This window comes from Symphodus melops (genome assembly GCF_947650265.1).
Source record: "Symphodus melops genome assembly, chromosome: 4".
NCBI lineage: Eukaryota > Metazoa > Chordata > Actinopteri > Labriformes > Labridae > Symphodus > Symphodus melops.
Window position 1 is genome coordinate 26,489,708 of NC_136694.1, and position 18,776 is coordinate 26,508,483.

General features: G+C 40.2%; 1 protein-coding gene across 9 annotated transcripts in view; it reads left to right on the top strand.

Moving 5' to 3' along the window:
• The window catches only part of rap1gapb (RAP1 GTPase activating protein b), a 98,579-nt gene extending 81,728 nt beyond the window's left edge, over window positions 1-16,851 (top strand). For 4 of the 9 annotated variants that reach the window (XM_079341836.1, XM_079341830.1, XM_079341837.1 and 1 more), the window contains 10 exons: window positions 1,059-1,205; window positions 2,820-2,951; window positions 5,780-5,857; window positions 7,024-7,133; window positions 8,573-8,689; window positions 9,811-9,940; window positions 11,739-11,838; window positions 12,594-12,703; window positions 13,709-13,757; window positions 13,874-16,851. In XM_079341836.1, the coding sequence (XP_079197962.1) occupies window positions 1,059-1,205; window positions 2,820-2,951; window positions 5,780-5,857; window positions 7,024-7,133; window positions 8,573-8,689; window positions 9,811-9,940; window positions 11,739-11,838; window positions 12,594-12,703; window positions 13,709-13,717 (933 nt within the window). In that variant the 3' untranslated portion in view covers window positions 13,718-13,757; window positions 13,874-16,851. The remainder of the gene's footprint in view (window positions 1-1,058; window positions 1,206-2,819; window positions 2,952-5,779; window positions 5,858-7,023; window positions 7,134-8,572; window positions 8,690-9,810; window positions 9,941-11,738; window positions 11,839-12,593; window positions 12,704-13,708; window positions 13,758-13,873) is intronic. The other 5 variants (XM_079341832.1, XM_079341838.1, XM_079341831.1 and 2 more) reach the window with 4 other exon arrangements.
• The last annotated feature ends 1,925 nt before the right edge of the window (window positions 16,852-18,776 follow it).

Genomic DNA, 18,776 nt, shown 5'->3' on the forward strand with positions numbered 1-18,776 from the left:
GTGAGAGAATATTTATGATGCAAACTGCGCAATAGAAGTGTGAACACCTGTGTTGCGTATAGTGTGTACATGTGTTTTTAGATGTGTGCACACTAAAGTAAACACTGGTTCGCCACGGTGTGCATCCTGTTGGCTCTATTCCCTGTGAGGTTTCATGTGAAAACAAAGATTCATTGTAACCTTGGATTCCTGTCTTTATAGCACTTTACACATACACACTCCCACAGAAATGCACAACTATCTCTTTACTAAGGCACTCCAAAATTGCAGTAATCCCTGACTCACGATAAACCCCCGGGCCCAGATACTGCTACTGAGTAAGTGGCTAAAACAAACTCTAAAAGAATCAAGAATGATGAACGACTCATAAGCCAATAAGAGCAAAAGGGCAAAACAAACTAAATGCACAGATATAAATGAATAAATACAACTTGTCCACTTTCTGTCATGTGTTAAAAAGGCAATTTATTGGGCCTCAATCATCTAAAGCTCTGTGTCAGAATAGAAATTTATTTTTTAAGTCATGCCTTTGGATGATGTCTCCGAGCTTGTTGTGCTTTGATGGTGAAAGGAAACAAACATGAACCCTGAGGAACAACACAATCCATTTAATCAGTTTTAGAAAAACTGCTTTGATTGCTTTGAAGTCGTTTTTTTAATTTTATGGTTGTAAAATGTATTTAAAACCATTTTTCGACGTAAGAGGGGAATATCAGATGGCACTTCAAGTACGATTTGCCTAAATATACCGAATACATCTTTAGTGTTGTTTGCATTTTTATGTCTGTTCACATGATACAACGTGTAATTTGTGGCAGTGTTTGTTTACTGCAGTATAATAATAATTAGTCGACTTCAAAATATGCAAAAGTTTGAATATGGGAAAGAAAGCCTTCATTGTGTCTTTAAAAAATCTTTAAGGACAGATTTTAGAAAGTGTGAAGCAACCCTGGAAGAAATTTAGAGTGTTATCTGAGAATAAAAACAAATCAAAATGAACCACTCTTAAAACATGTAGTGTCTGAACCTGTGCATACTGACTTTGCTCTGGTTGATAGGAGCGCACACGTTCAGCCCTGCTGGAGACTCTGTATGAGGAGCTGCACATAAACAGCCAATCTATGATGGGTCTTGGTGGAGATGAAGATAAGCTGGAGAACGGGGGCAGTGCCGGAGGAGGAGGAGGCTTCTTTGAATCCTTCAAGGTAAAGTCAAGTCCCTCATGTGACTTGAAGCACCTTTAATCTGCACCTGCACATGCATGCTATAGAATGGTTATTAATGACGACTTTCTTTCGATTTCCCCCGCCTGCACTCCCCTCTCTTTTTGCTGGGATTCTGGGTATTCACACATAAAACAAAGCCTAGAAAATGTTGCTGTATCTCAAAGGACCAGTCCTTGTGGCGTTTAATTTTCTCACTTGGCTGTGACTGCTGAACTCGGTGTGTTTTCACATAATGCTGCGGTTTTGAAGCCTGGGAGCGGCTTTTGTGTATGAAAGGCTCCTGACTGAGTGTGCTCCATCAATGACCATTAGGGTGGTGGAGCATAGCCCAGCCGCTGAGCCATGGCACTAGGAGCTGTGATTGTGTGTGCCTGATGAACGATTTAATGACCCCTCATTAGGAAGCTGATGATGCAGTTTGCAGTTCTCCCCATAGGCAGCTCCCTCACAGTTTTTCTCCTTTGTCTGTGACACCAACTCGTTCTCAGCCATCTATTCTATTTCCATGCAACTTCACAGAGATTTACCACCCTTTCTCTCAGCCTTTAATGTCTCTTTAGATTCATCTCTCTGCCATACCTTCATTAATTGCATTTATATGAATGAACTCCTGCCTGCAAATCCTATCTCCTCCTCTGAGTTGTCTCGCTGCCTCTCTTCCCCTCCCTAACAACTCTACAAATCACATCTGCAAAGATTTCCCACTGAGTCTTTCCCACTTTCTCACACTGCCTTCCTCATTCACACTGTATCTCTTCCCCTCCCCTGGCACAAAACTCCACCACGGATTCTCCCCGTTTAATGACGACTCGGGAGATAAGGGATGCGGCTCTATTCTCCGCTCTTGCAAAGCTTACAATCTCTTTGACCTCCTGCAAACCTGCATCTCTCTCACTCAGCCCCCTCTCTTCCCTGCCTGTTGACCTGCACTGCCTCTAAGTGTTCAAAACTAATCCTGCATACACACATGCACACACACACACACACACACACATACACGCACACACACACGTGAGTACAAATCACAAATCATGAATTGATTTGCACACACAAATAATCACACATGTCCATTTATGCATGTTTGCACCTTCATAGATAAGAGTTTATTCCGAAATAGTCACACATATTTTTATTAACAGTGTCAACATTTAGTCATATTGCATAAAATGACATTTTGGGTCCATTTGGCTTAAGTTCAGTCTAAATTCCGCATTTGAAACTTTTTCTATATAGACTGAAACCAAATTTGGGTTAAGCTGGGACTGTGAATCAGCATGCACAGGAGCAGGACCCTTTAAACTGAAATAGCTTCATAAAATTCAGCCATCTTTATGTGCTCTTCACATTGTGACAGTGACAAATTCACTGTGAAGAAGAGATTTTTTTTTTGTATATTCAGCTCAAATAAAAACACTAACTTAATGTACAAAAAACAGAAACCACTCGAGTATGAAGCAGACTGCTGTATTAAAATACTGTGTGTGCAGTTTTTCAAACCTCCTTCCCTTGGATTCAGTTGGAGTATAGCATCACGTACACATGTGCTATCACAAAGTGGATCCCCTGACGGTATCTCCTCGTCTCTTTCTGTAGCGGGTCATCCGCAGCAGAAGCCAGTCTATGGACGCCATGGGCCTCAGTAACAAGAAGTCAAACACAGTCTCCACTAGTCACAGTGGCAGCTTTACCCACAATCCCGCAGAGAGCCCCAAAACCCCAGGGATTGTAAGTAGCCCACTTTGGTTCACATGATGCCCACATAACACATAACAACGTACATTCAGGCTAATTGTTTACCTCTTTCAGCACAGTGGATAAAGACACAGCCCTGCTCTTTTGTGTTAGCAGCACTTTGGCAAATTACTCCTGTTGGCTCATTGCAGCACTTTATTGTTCTTACATCAAAGAATTCGCTTTCATTTTTCATGTTGAACCCTGTTTGCTGTCTAACAAAGAGGCTTTCACTGATTGCTTTTCCATTTACGCAGAGTTCCTATTAACTAGTTGTTTCTTTTTTTGATAAATCAGCATTCTAAGTATTTCATTCATTATCATCTGTTCAATGAATCCTCATCACCATGTGGGATGACAGCTAGGTACATAGGATGGTGTTAAAAAAATGAAATAAATGTTGAGTAGAAATGATTTCTTTGTCAGTATAAGGTGACGCTGGTGTATGTGAACCCCAGTGTAGTCTCTTTCCTGAGTTTTTAAGTGAGTGTAACCACCGTATGACTACCCAGACTCCCTCCCTGCTGAAGCTGCTTTTGTCACCACTCTTCCCTCCTGTTAACGTGACAACTTTTCTTTGCAGACTTGTTCATGTGCATGCGTGGCTGCAGAATATGCATGGCACATGACATAAAATGCAAGAAGCAAACTGTGCCGTGTAAGAGTCTCTTTCAGAGATGGGGTTAATAAAAGCAGAAAAGCCTTTTAAGAAATGAAGCTAAAGTGAAAGTCACAAAAACTTCAGTTCCTCAGGTCGCCACTCGAGGCTGCTTCCAAAAGACCCTTAGTCCACGTTTCTTCTTAAAACCGTCTACCTACGTCTAATCAAGACCATTCAGGACCGAAATCCTATCTCAGAAAAAAGGGAATACCGTAAATTCCGGACTATAAGCCGCTACTTTTTTCTCACACTTCGAGCACTGCGGCTTCTACTCCGGTGCGGCTAATGCATGGATTTTTTATGGGGGACAATGAGCTTCTGCCGCAAAAACATTTGACTTCGTCACGTCGGATCTTAATATCAGTCATTTTGCGCTTCATGCACGCACCCTCATGATGGAAAACACACGGAGAAATACATATGATGCAGCTTTCAAGTTAAAGGCGATCGACCTGGCTGTCAAAGAAGCTAACAGAGCTGCTGCACGTTAAGATGACACTGACAGCGACAACAGAGACTGAGGAAGTGAGTAATGAAGTCATTCTGAGGCAGTGAATGGATGGACTTTTTCTTGTGAAATATATTACGGTCATCTTTTTCATCAGCCGTGTTACAGACACCGTAGGCTAGGCTTCGTATTGTAACGGTTCATGTTGTAAAGTCAGTAGTTGATAATGTGTTCATAATTCCGATTATGTGGAGAGTCAGTGAATGCACCAGCGAGAACGTGTTGAGTGGCTGTATGAGAGAACGCTGGGGGAGAGAGTTGGATTGTTACGGCAAGTTATGGTTTTGTTCTCCGCTGTAAACGGCGTGGTCACGGCCGACAGTGATTGGGTTATTAAAAGTTATTATTTGAACGTTCTCGTCGTCCTTTAACGTCCGTATGGACGCTACAGTATTTGCGGATGTTACCGGTAGCCTACGTCTGTGTAAATAGCTCTTGTTATAGCGTGGACACCTGCGGCTTATAATCAAGTGCGGCTTATATATGTACAAATACATTTATTTACTTATTTTTAGCCGGTGCGGCTTATATCCAGGTGCGCTCAATAGTACAGAATTTACGGTACCTGCTGTCGCATTTTTAAGTTTTGTGTAGCTTTTATTATTATCCATCATTATAATCCTTTTAAAACTGAAAGCACAATCCAAAAGTATCAAAATACTCAACTATTTAATAACCTTAGCTCGATTTCACCTCAGTTAATATCTGACAAATAAAGTGGCTTCTAGCTTATCCATGATTAAAAATGTAGCATCACATCAACTGTACTTGGATCAACTGAACTGCAGATACTGGGGTCTTTACTTGACTAGCTTGCTAGCTTGTTTAGTTCATTCATTTATTTATGACTGGTCGTAGAGTTAAACAGCAAGTTTCCCAATGTTGCTTTCGATTTTTTCTTGCACCGCTTCGTCCATTATTAACCAGCAAATGATTTGATTGCTGTATTTTCCAGTCAATGTAGACTGTTTAGTTTTGACAAGTTTACATTTTATAGCCCTCTCTCGTCTCCACCGCCCCACCCTCTCAAAATATTGGAACGTCTTGCTCCAAAACAACAAACCAGGTTAGGGACAAATGTCTGAAGGAAAGGCTTCAAAAAGGCATTAAACAAGGCGATGCATAGTTTCAGATTGGCTACTTCCATTATTTAAACATTGAATTAGAACTAAAACAACCCCATGTCTGGAAAAACACCAGGTTTTCTGAAGCTATCCCTTTGGATTCTGTCAACCTTCTTTCCCCTCTTGTGTCCCTCTGAATGCATCACTAAACAGACCTGTATCCCTCAGGGTAGAAACTGCTGACTTGCCTGCTGCTTTGGTGTTGCTCCCTCTCTCGCTGTGCCCTCCTGTGTCGGACTTTAGGCTGCTTTTGTTTTTAAAATCCTCTTTATCCTTAATATCCTCTCTATTAACTCACGCTGCAGGCTTCCTTTCAGGCTCTTTTGCACCTTGCTGTTTCAAGTCTGTGTGCTGTGCGCATGATATCTTATGATGTTCTTTTCTTTTCTTCCCCCACTCTTTGCTTTTTTTCAATCTGTCACCTCCTCTCTCTCTCTCTCTTTCTCTCTCTCTCTCTCTCTCTCTCTCTCTCTCTCTCTCTCTCTCTCTCTCTCTCTGTGCTTCCCTATGCCCGTCTTGCGTGGCTCAGTCATTGCTTGTTCCAGGGAAAAGTCCCAGTAAATATGGACGCCGAGGCAGTGCCATAGGGATAGGAACAATAGAAGAGGTTCATGTATATTTCTATTTTTGTCTCTTTTGCTGCCTTTACTATAGTCTTTTCATAATGTGTGTAGAAAGTGAGTTATGGTCTAAAAATGTTCCTTTTTTAAATTTCTATATCTTGTGAGAGATGTCCAGATATAAAGGTGTGATAAATCATAAAGAAAGCTGTTTGTTTATTAATGGTTTTAATCGTCATATCACTCATTCATTCGTATATCTCATTCATCTTAGTTTACGACGATACACAATCATTAGAGGTACATAGTCGTGTTTTAGTACTCAAAGTCTTGAGAACACTTTTTGAAAGCCTTATTTATTTTATTCAATCTTCTCTCGGTCAGACTCAGGATTTTAAATCAGGACCACGACTGATGTCACTGCTATTTTCCTACATCATTACTGCGATTGGATGGAAAACTCTTCTTTCTAAAAGAACAAATCACTTCAATTTAAATGTAGTTTGATTGTTATCTCCCGTTTACTGCCGCAATCTTCCTGGTGTTATGGTGAGCGACGCGCCCCCTGCACACAGGAGGAGGATTTTTCAGTCATAATGATGGTATAGTCTCGGTGTCGCCCTGCCTTGGTCTAGATGCCTCGGCCTCAGTCTTCTTGACTACAACACTACTACTTCTAAAAAAATCTTCTCTTCAATTGCAGAAAAAAATCAACCTTGCGCTACCTTACCTCTGTGGTAGTAAAGGAGAAGTCTCTGAAGCGCTTACTGGCACGTTTTCTTTTACCTCTCTCACACAAGTGTGCTTGTAAACGCTTCAGAGACCCCCAAAGGGTAGAGGAGTTTACCACCATTTTTTCTGTGTCAGCATTTTAAATAAAAACTAAAGAACATCCAACAGGAGGCTCCTAAAAAAACACTGGTCATTTAGTCATAAATAAAACTGTTAAAAAAAAAGATAGAAATTAAAAATAATAATTCCTTCCTGAAGCCCAGTGTGTCATTGATTTATAGAACTATTTTCCAAATGTGCCATATCATTATCTCATGATTCATTCAGCCTGCAGTTCATTCTTCCTGTTCAGCATACAGCATGTCCTACTATAAAGTCCTACTGGTCCATGTACAGTAAATTGATTTCATGCTGTGGTTGTGAAATGGTTGAACTGCTCCGACCGCGTGTGTCTGACGTTCTTCTCCCTGCTCGCTGTCAGTCACTCATCATTCCTGGGAAAAGCCCAACCAGGAAAAAGTCTGGACCGTTCAGCTCGCGTCGCAGCAGCGCCATTGGCATCGAAAACATCCAGGAGGTCCAAGAGAGGAGGTGAGAGGAGGGAGCGGGAGCCTATCAGCAGGGAGCGGGAAGTGAGGAGAGAATAGTGTTGCACCAGATGGAAGCTAGGACATAAAAATGAGGAAGCCATTGGAAGAAACCCTTTTTAAGAAACGCTCACTACAAGTGGATTGCTTTTCTTGAAATGTTGTGACATTTAAAATGCACAGCTGAGATTTCTACTTGATCATTACCTGTCTGTCAGTCTGTCGTTTAAACGACAATGGAAAAGTGAATACTTTAAAAATGTTTAACAGAGACAGAAAAAAAACTCGAATGCGTTCAATGTTTGGACACCCTTCAGACAGTTATGCTTCAGAACAATCACAAGGAAATATATATTCTGAGATAAAGCTGGAAAAACTGTAAAATAGCTGCTTGTCAACAAGCAAGGCAGTGACTGCTTGGGGCCCCTGACCAGAATGGGCCCTTTTGAGAGCTGACAAAGGTGGTCGTATCTGACAGCACGCCGTCTTGTTGCCCTGCTAAGGATTTTTTTCAACATAGAAAAATGTCAGTGGAATTATCCGTCTTTACTATCTTTTAGGAGAGGGGCCCCCCCAGCTGATTTTTATCTAGGGCCCCACCATACTCTGTCCTGTTTGTGAATGTGCGTGAGAGGCATGTCTCAATAACAGTGTAAACCAGAATTTCCTACAAGGGTTTTAAAAAAAAAAATACATTAAATTAAAAAAATATACATGTTGTGCAACAACAACAAAAACTGCAAAAGATTGTTAGAAAACAAACATAGAAAAAGATGATAAGACAGCAGGGGTAGATAATACTGTAAGACAGTTTAAAAAATATTCTACATTTTAAATACAGTTTAAAGTCAGTGAGTTTCACATTAAAATGCATATTAATGTAGTAATGTATGCAGTCTCTGTCCATAGCAGTTTTAATCTGTATTAAATCTCTGCAGCCTTTCGAGGGCAAATATGTTGAATAATGTGCAGCCACTGATTACAGTACCATAGGAGTGCATTGGCCTTTAGCTCGGCCCTCATTTGCACCCTGATTAAAACACCTCTGCAAATTAAAACAGCTCCTGCAAGATAACCACATATACATGTATCCCTGAACACGTCGAAGCGGACCGTTTCACTCAGTGATCTGATGTTTATTTGAGAGACTGAAGTTTGTCAATGCTAAGTGTTATTCTTTCTCTTGCAAAAGTTAATGCAAAAGTTGCTGTAAATTTGTCAGACACTTATGTTTCTACTCAGCGTTTCAATGGGGCCCCTTATCACATGGTATGTTAGAGATGGCACATTCTTATAGTCTAAATAAGAAAATATGTAACCATGAGTTATAGCAGATGGTGTGACAGATAAAAGATCTGTAGCTGATGTAAAATATTTCTCAAGACCTTTTTCAAGTGTTACCATTTAGAATAACTCACACCATTTTCAATATCTGTCCTGAAGCCGTGAGGTGTCGCCCAGCACCCAGAGGATGCCGGACTGCTCCCACTTCTCACAGGAAAACAGATCAGACAACTCGTCCAGTCACAGCTCACCGGAATTTGCTGCGACTAAACACAGGTGACCCATATCTAAGTGTATTATTCATTAAATGAGCATACTGTGTAATATCCCACACACATTTAATAGTCATTAGTGATGGGTGGGTGGGTTAAGAACTTATTAAGTTAGAGCAGCAAATCACTTGGCATGACCTCGGTGGTCATACGCATCACATTGGAAGCAATTTTCGAGGATTTGTTGGTCACGTTAGTCGTACAGCGTATGGCCCTGTTTCCATTAGTGCGGTTTTTTGCTCCAGAGCCCTCACGACCTTAGTTTCAGAGCGCTTCTCATTAGCACTTATTGTTGCTAGGTTACAAAAGATTACCTCCACTTCCCTCGGTAATGACCGCTAAGTCTGTTTTTAAAAAGCTCTGTCAAATTTAATTTAAGAAAATATCCCACGGAAAACATGAAACGTGAATAAATCGTGTCGTGACATAAGTAAAAAGAAAAGAGACATTGACAAGCGTGGAAGTTTTCCAAAGGTTGAACTTTTTTCGACTACACAGCGATAAAAAAACTGCCGACACAGATGGTGTTTTTGCGCTCTTGGAGCTGAGTGCTGAAAAAACGCTGAACTGCATTTGTTTTGTATTAAAAAACGACGTTAAAGGACACAGGCACCAACTTGTTAAAAAGATAAAACTCTGCAGCAGACGCCCAAGTTTGTGTACATTAGACAAACTGCAAGATGGCAGAGTCATTACAAAATAACATCCTATACTAAATCTGCTCTCTTATTTTAAACGATAGACTGGGCACTATGTATCTCAGGAATATGAATAATGTCTGCAGCTCAAAGGCACCACATGACCTCATTTGTTTGTTGTTGTTTTGTCTGATAAAACACAATCTATTGTTAATTTTTGCCAAGAATCTCAAGCCCTAATTAAACCACGAGTGTTGCAGTGACTTAAAACAGCTTGAGAGATTTTCTACCTTGGCAAGAACACAAACACGAAGCTTTCAGCTTTCAGCTTGAGCGTAAGCGTCTGCGGGTGCTGTGATAAGAAGATGTTGGATTTATGAAGAGACGTAGAAACAATAGATATAATAAGGCTAGAAAGAAACATTCAGTTTCACGTTGCTGTGATAAAATCCGTCTGTTTGAGCGTCAGAGTGACCCAGGTGTGTAGTATGGCCATGTGTTGCAGGGCGCCATCCATCCCAGAGGCTCAGGACCTTTCCCGCTCCTCCTCCAACGCCAGCAGCTTTGCCAGCGTAGTGGAGGAGAACGAGGCCGAGGAGGAGTACGACACCGGGCTGGTGGGTGGAATATGTGTGTTTCCTGAAGTAATACCCTAACCCTTGTCGCTTTATAAGACAGAAAGTCCAGGTGGGGCCGAGTCTCGAGCTACACTTAAGAGGTTCTTCTGCTAGAACAACTACTTACTAAAACAAACAAATTTGTTTTAGATTATTGTTTTTTTTTATATTGTCTTCATTAAACAGCTTGAGAAAAAGAGTATGGGGAGAGAGGGGGGGTGGATGAAATACAACACACAGCATTGTCCAACCTGCTGCCAGTGGATCCTCGCCTCTAAACATGAAGCGTCTGCTCTACCAACTGAGCTAAACCAGCCCCCAGAAATCCATAATTTCACCTAAAAAACGATTTGGAAAGAATTTTATTGATTTAAAAAATGAACTTTTTCTTCATCTAAACAAATTAGACTTTATGGAGAAATAAATGCTGCATCTTTTCATTTTTCACTTCATTTCCTGTCATTAGTCTTCAAACACCGCCTGAACATGTTCCCTTACCTGTTCACTTTATCTGTATAATTAATTGTTGAAGTTTTTTTGTTGTTTTTCCACTGCTGCTTTCTTTTCTATCCATCTTCTACTGTTCTGTCATTGGACGAGAGGCGTTGTACACCCTGGGCTTGACGTAGACACAGACAGCCACCCACTATCACATTCACACTTAAGGGCAATTTAGATTCATCGACTAACCAATCGAGCATGTGGTTGAACTGTGTGAGGTAGCTTGAGTACTTAGAGAGAAGGCACGCATGCACAGGGAGAACACGCAAACCCCACACAGAGAAACTCCTGTCCAACAGGGATTCAAACCAGGAACGTTGTTGCTAAAGTTGGGGAACAATAGTGTGTAAAGGTGGGGGGAGAGAAAGGGAGAAAAGAAGAGTAAAAGGGAAGACGGGTTTTTTTAGGTCCAAATTCTTGTCTTTGTGTCCACGTTTCAAGGACAAAAGCTGTTTTTGAAGGTGACAGGTTCAAGTCTTACCAGTGGCAGTAATTAAGGTGTGCTAGGCTGAGGAGTTGATTTAGTTTATTTACCTTATTTACCTATATTTACATATTAAACAGTTTTTTTTCTTCACAAAACTAATTATTCATGCTTTATAGAGGCTCATTTATCATCATTAAGTTTGTACCACAATGGTTTAGTTATAACCAAACTATTTTTTTAATAAAGTTGTACCCCTGAATGAATTGAACAATAATCAGTCTGGGCAGAACCCTGCTTTCTTCTCCTTTGGTCCTCTACAGTCTGTGATCAGTCCCTAACATGTTCCTGAACATAAAGTGCATTTAAAGATGGATGTTTTTGTTTAAATGTTGGTTCCCTTTTGAGTCGTGCAGTTTTTAGTTTGTACCATATATCAACAGACGCTTTTTATTTTATACAGACAAATAATAACGCAACATTAACGTGCATACATCAAAACCTACAGCAGCCGGCAGCGTCTCACAACTGAATCCATTAACGTTTGCTCCACTTTTACTACTGAGAGGCATGTCTCTCAGAGGGTTAACTACTTTTTTTTTTTATCATTTGTGTTACCTAAACAATTACACCAGAAGCTGTGAGAGTGTTTGATGGATTGCTCTCTTTCCCAGGACTGACAGGCCTGAAAATATACTGCATAGTAATACACATTAAAACATGCCTTTCACTTGAAGTGTTTTACCTCTAAAAGAAGAGATTTAAGCAATGTAATTACTCTCATAAAGTCGAGCTGTGGTTGTTTACTGCATGTCCTTATCATTTATTGTACTTCCAAAAAAGAAAAAGCCTCTTCTTTTGTTCCTCTCACAGGAGAGCGTGTCTTGTGTTACTCCAATCAAGAAAGACTCTTTTGTGTACAGCTCTGTGCTGGAGGACAACACGAGCAGCAGCAGCCAGGAATGTTTTTCAGGTGAGTTTGAGAGAAAGCAGCGGCTCTTATTACCGTGCGAGTCAACCTTCTGAAGGTGTGAGAAACGTGAGTTATCAGGTCAGCTGTATCGCTCTATCCCACATTATGTGAGGACATGTAAGAATGACACTCTTTGCTTCCTGTGAAATTAATATACCACACGGTCATCTGTATGTGGACTTTAACTAAAATCTAACGTCCCACTCTTAACCCTCTATGACTTATAGTAGCTTGGAGAAGCTGTTCAACATTTCACAATAACACACAGAAGCCCCCAACTTTCCCTATGATACTTTTAAAACTTCCCATAAAAATAAATACATGCCATGTTAATCAAGTCAAATGACAGAGGAGGATGTTTTGTTTTTGTTGTTTGCTTTTTTTTTAATCGACTACTTGTTATACCCAGCTTCCTTCTGTTTTCTCTCGAGTAGTATTTTTGGATTTCATTGGTAAAAGCTTATTAAAGTGAGTTCTCAGTGAACTGCAGCAACTTGCTACTACTGAACTGGGGTCAAGAGGGTTAAACTAATAAAGTTTACTATGCCTAGAAAGTCCCACGTTGCAAACTTATCTGCGAATCCCACACAACTTCTGCTATGCTGGAAAATGTGTGTTTTTCCCAATCTATAATGACTCACTCTGAACCATTAATCTTTTGCATGCTTATCCTTTTTTTGGCAAGAACAGCTGGCAGCACGATATCTTTGAGTTCATTAACCGTGACAGCCTCACATCTGTCGCTTCCTTCTCAGCGGCTCCTCATCCTCAGCAGCAAAGTGACGCAGCGAAGACATCGGAGCCAAAGGGGACAGACGGCCAGACCAAGACAGAGCGCCCCTCGCAGGAGCACAAGTTCTCATCGGTGAGACAAACTGCTCCGTCTTGATCATTAGGCGACACTTCCATGTGTTGCAAAGTCACTGGGACAAATGTTCCCTCGGATTAATTTTTTAATTGATTAATGAGGCGGAAAGACAAATTAGTCACTGCCCCAAGCTCAGATTTGAAAATCTCTGGCTCTGAGTTCTGGGAAATTAAAACTTTGACTTTTTAATTGACTATTATTTGATGATATAGAGATTAAAGGGTACATCAACTAGGGTCATTAGCAATGCTAGCAACTCTTGGTTGCTGAACAAAGGCACAACAGTGCTTTGAGCTAATACAGTACACTTTATTGTTACCTTGGGGAAATGTGTCTTGGGCTCACAGTGCTGCATATTTAGCTGCTTCCCCTTTTATGCTGCTCTTATCGTCACACTAACGTACAATGAAGATGAGATCTAATAAGAAGAGCCTTCATAGATCACACGGCCGTTAACAGCAGCAACGCAGTGCGCCCAAAATGAATTCTTAAAGCGAATGTCACCACATTAACATGGAAGCCATTTTTTTCTGGGAAGCCCACATGTTATAAATAAGTTGTTTAACTTTGTTTCAGGTTATAAATCAAATAAATGATCCCATTAATCTCATGTAAACAAAAGTGAATTATTTATTATTTATTTTAAGAACTTTTAAATTATTTTAGATATTTACCTGCGAATCGTCTTTTATTTTTAGATTATCCTTTGAATTTTCTTCATAACTTCCCAGTGCCCAATAGGATGTTATCTCATTTCTCCTTTCCTCAAACAAACTCAAGACTGTTAATTTACAAAATACCAAAAAGAAAAAAATCTTCAATAAGCCTGACAATTTTGTTTATAAATTCACCTGAGAAAAGTAATGATTGAAATATTTGTACGTTATTTTACTTTCATTAATAATGGAATTAATTCAGCTTTACATTAGCACTATAGTTGTAGATCTCTTGTCGCTCTATTTGTTGTTGATTGACCCTTCCTTTCTCTTTGTTTGTTTGCAGAACTGTTAGCCACCATTCTCTGATCACTACCATTGATATCCATGTTCAGGTTGGTCTTATTGTTATTTTTTTCTTTCCTTAATCTAGATTATATTTTATTCTCCTCTCCTTCATCTGCATTATATCCATCTATGTATTTCTCATATTTCTTGTGCTTTGTCCCAGCATTCCCTTAAGAGGCATCTTTTTACCAAAAGTAAGCCACGGGCATCTGATTGCCACTGCTGACGATGAGGAGGTGTAGGCTTAGAGTGCAAATCAAGACACTGACAGATCTTCCTCTATGTTTGGCATGGATCTGCCGTCTGTCAGGATTTCAAACAACCAGCTCCACGGAAAAGCAACTACCTATCGCCCTCATCCAGCTCCACGAGGAACCCTTCTTGGATGCTCAAAGCAAATCAAAGGAAACAGGAAGTCCATGCCCATGCAGCATCGTATCACGCTGTCACATGTTAGCTGGAACAAGCCTAGCAGTCCTCCCTTTCTTCAGGCTAGTAATCTCTGAACCTGAGTCTCAATGTAAACGCTTTAATATTGTGCGTCTTTCGTCAAAATTTGGGATTTGAACAAGGGGTTACTGTTAAGGTGAAAGTAATGGAGACCGATCAAAGCCAGGGTATGCTTAGTGGTTCCACGGAAGAAGAGCGCCAGTAGAGAAGAAAATGTTTTTTAATGTCATCCTCACATCCTACTGGGATTTCGTACATGGTTTAAACTTTGTTGTCCATGCCGGGTGTGTGTGTGTATGTGTGTGTGTGAGTGTGTGTGTGTGCCTGTCTCGCACGCCACAATATGTGTTTTATTGATGGTCTATTCTTCTTCTGAGTATTCTGCAGTGAATATGTGTCCTGTTATACAGCAGTTTTGTTTTATTTGTAATGTTTTAATGAAGAAAACCTTTTTGTAATGCTGTTGTTGGGGCTGTTAAAGCAAGTCACCTTCTCCCAGTTTGAGTGAAGGACTGTATCTGACTGTAAAAAAAAAAAAAAAAGAAGAAGTTTGAACAACTTGAGATTCTATTGATGCTGTAACATGACAACAGAGTTACTGCAGTGCCCAAACCTGTGACATGCTTTCAACCAATGGACTGTTTAAGAAGTGGTCATAGCCACCATGATGTCACCCATTTCATTCACCATTGTTGCCATTTTCCCTTTAACAACACTCTGTGTGGGAAGCTCTATGTCCCCCGTGTTCAAGATTTGAATAGTGTAAATTAATGATTTCAGACGATATTATAATTTAAAGATCAAACATTCAGCAACTAAAAATTTGAGCTGTGAAAATTCCAATGGAGAGTAGACAAGCACCTGCTTGTTGTTCATAAAGAAAGGGAGCTAATTTGAGTGGCAGCAGGTAGTATGCAGTCATGATAGTGGTGGCTGCATGTCTCAGCATTTTAGACTGGTATATTGGGCACACTGGTATAGGACATATATAACACTTTTTAGATACAAAAATAAGTATTAAAAGTGCTACACTGGATACAGTGACCCTGTTAACACATTTCACTAGCTAACTCTCTTGTTTGCGTGCTAACCCTGAAGTCAACTTACTCTAACTGATGCTAGCTAGTGAGCTATCTTGTATGTTAGCCACCTAACTCTAACTGTAATTATAAATTTAGCTGTTCAGATTTTCCCTAAAGCACCCACTGCTTGAAGGCCGATTAAATATCGAACCGTAATTTAAATGCACAAGACTTGAAACTAGTGAGAAGAGATCAAACTTGTCAGGAAAGGTTTTCCACAGGAAGCCTAATAGATCATCTCTGAAGTACAAGAATGTTATCATCTGCCTCCAAAAAATCTGAGCAGTGGAGTCTCCCCCTGCTGGTGATGAGACAGAATGCAAGTTTCAAAGCATTTCCCCGTTGACTTCACTTTTAAAACCACCAAGCTATGTCCACTTCTCATACACTATCATTAAACCAATACTTTAAAGGGATGATTTTTGTCTCCAAATACTCCTCACACACCACTTGTTGAATTTTTTGACGTCTCTGTGTGTTCAAACAGCGGAACTGTGCATGGTGTAACTCTGCTTGCCAAAAACCTCTCCTCTGTAAACTGGTGCCATGCTTGACGTAGAGCTGTTGTCTCTGTAATTTGTGTTTAACTGAAAACCAGCCAATATCTCCAGATGCGGTGCACATTACTGATAAGAGAGCCAAATGCCACAGTTTCTTATTTGATTTCTAATGTGTAATATGTGTACGTGAACTAAGCACTACATTCTCGGAGGGATATTTCAAAATGCAGACCTTATGGAGAACCCGATTTGTTGCTAAGTAAGAATTACACTGTGATTCGTTTTGAAGTTGCCTTTCTAATGATTGTGTCGCGGGAGCTGCTTTAAAAGATGGTCGTTTTTAAAGGCACTGCGTTGCTTGAATGTAAAACTAGGCAGGTATGTGTTTTATTCAAACATATCTGCTCCACTGAATGGTGATCCTGGGAGGACTCCTGACCCCAGTACATTCTCCTGAGCAGAGAGCTTTTTCCTGTCTTTAGTTTGTGTTGAAGGAAAGAACTGATTCATGCAAATATTTTATTTCACAGTGAAATGATTGAAGCGGACATGAAATTTATTGCCTACATGAGTTATATATGCTTTGCATTTACAGTTTGTGAAAGTACAAATGGTTTGAAGGCCAGGGATCGAATGCAAAACAAACACATTGTATTCTTCAAACTTTTTAGAGCTACTAATTAAACAAAACTTTTTGCATTAGACTCTACAGAAAAATGTCATAGAAAATACTCTAGCAAAACATTTTTGGTAATAAAACAGCATTTGAGCCTCTTAAATGATTTGTGTAAAGACTTGATTTCAGATGATTTTCCTTCAGACTTTGCAAATACTTGAGTAGACAAAGTGCGCCCTCTTGTGGCTTTGTATTATTATAGCACATTATAATGTGATACCATTCATCGAACTGTGCTTGCGCAACAGTTGGTCTCGAATCACAAGGACTGCGACTGAATCATCGATATGCTCAATTAAAGTGATTGTATTTCTGTTCTCATCAACAGTCTGCTAAAGCCCTCGTTCAAAAGATTTGTTTGTACATATTGCTTTTCATCCTTTTTGTAAATAAAGCTGACAAAAAATGTTTAATAAAGATGATGATGAAAGAAGTAGATCAAAGCTCTGGTTTTACTTTTCCTGTATTAAGGTTTCTATTTACTGAGCAAGAATATAAGTATTAAACAGATGCAAACATTCAGAATTTATAGGGACAATTAAATTTGTTTTGATTAAAGGCTGAAATAAAAGAAGGCTTTAACATGAAATAACCTTCCTAACAACATATGACTTAAGGTGCTTTATTGTTTGAAAGCCCCGCCTCCATCCACAGTCAGGGTTCCTTTCACACTGCCATGTTCCACCACTTGTAGTCAAAATGCTTCCTGCGGACGTTGGAGCCACAGTGCACATCTCCATTATATTTGTGGTAGGTGGCAAAATCGTTGATGAAAGTGCAGCTGAGTCCCAGGCCCTCCAGCAAGGAGCTGGTCTCCGCCTCTAAGGCACAGCGCCCGTTCACCTTGGGGCCAAAAGGCTTTGGGATGCCAAGGTTCTTGCCCAAGACGATCATGTTTACCTGGAAATAGGTGTGAAGAATGATGAGCCCTTTAATGCCTCTTCAATTAAAAACTGTCACAGCTTAGTAATGTCTTGCTTATGTACCATGTCAGGATAGAAAGCCAGTGCTCGGAGCTCTGAGCTGTCTTTATTCTTGTTTTCCAGCATTCCTTTCTCCAGCTTGAAGAGAATGGGCAGGTCAATAATATCAGCTTCATCCAGGCCCAGCTCTCTCTTCAGAACATCTCTGTTCCAGTCGATGCAGCCCTGGGACAGAGAAGAAGAAATAAAAAAATGTGTTATCCTTCTTTGCTCTGTTAACTTTTTACACTAGGTTCAGCTGTTTCAGGCTTTGCTGAAGGGTCAGTATATTCAAGCGTTCAATCCTGCATGTTCTGTTGACAATACCACCAACTCTTATAAATCACATGTATGCTATTTTAGAATTCCCCTAAACATAAATGAACAAATAAAACTGTGTGGGTGCTTCAAGTTATACATAAGTGAGAAAAAAATAAAAGTCTTTGTCAAGCAGAAGGATCCCGTGTTCGTAGAATTGCTCCACCAATATGTTTCATAAATGTGGTGGGGATAAAAGTCAGGCAACTGCTTGGTTGAGAAGAAGCCAGGAGGCAACACTGCTAATGTCGGCTCAAGTGCTAAAGACAAACAATAGTTTAGCTTGAAGTCTGGGGAAAATAGCTTTCTAAAACCAAGCTGCTGGCCGTACATTTTGGTTTGAGGGAGAATTACAGTTTGGAGCTGTTATTCATGATTTCTCTTATAAATTCAAATTAATAACCTTTACCATATCCAAGGCCTTTGAGAGGAACCGACCTTTGATAGTGAGCCAGGCTTTATCTCTTAACATCAGTGTCTGTGTGTCCCTCTAAAACTCTTCAGGCTAAATGAAAGCAATCCTTCCAGCCATGTACTTTATATATTGGAGGCTGTAATAGCTGTTTATTAATGTCCATAGTGTTCAATATACTGAATGCTTTTACACGTGTCAGGATGGGCCAAAGATAATACTGGTCCAAATGGTTTCAATTCCACTCACCTGCACATAGTTATTTTGAGTTTGGAGAGACTCATCGTCAAGTATCTCATCCACTGTTGGCTTTGTTTCCTCGTCCAGATCTTTGTGGGTGCAGAATGATATTGTGATATTGTGGTTAAAAAAGGAGCAGCTGACAGAATATAATATTCACACATAATTTGCTTTAAGACAGGCCTACCCTCGAACAGTTTGGCCTTTCCATGTCCATCATTCTGTAATTTTCGGAATAGTTTGTAAGCGGCGTCGGGGCTGGCAAGCAGCAGCCTGAACCCCTAAGTAGAAAAACACAAGAGGCAAAGATAGCATCGGCTGTCCCATATCCTGATACAACCCCACCAAGTAGACAGCAGCACTGGTAGCATGCTGATATTTCACTGGTTTCTCACTGAAGCCTCGAAAAATACTAAGTGGGCACAA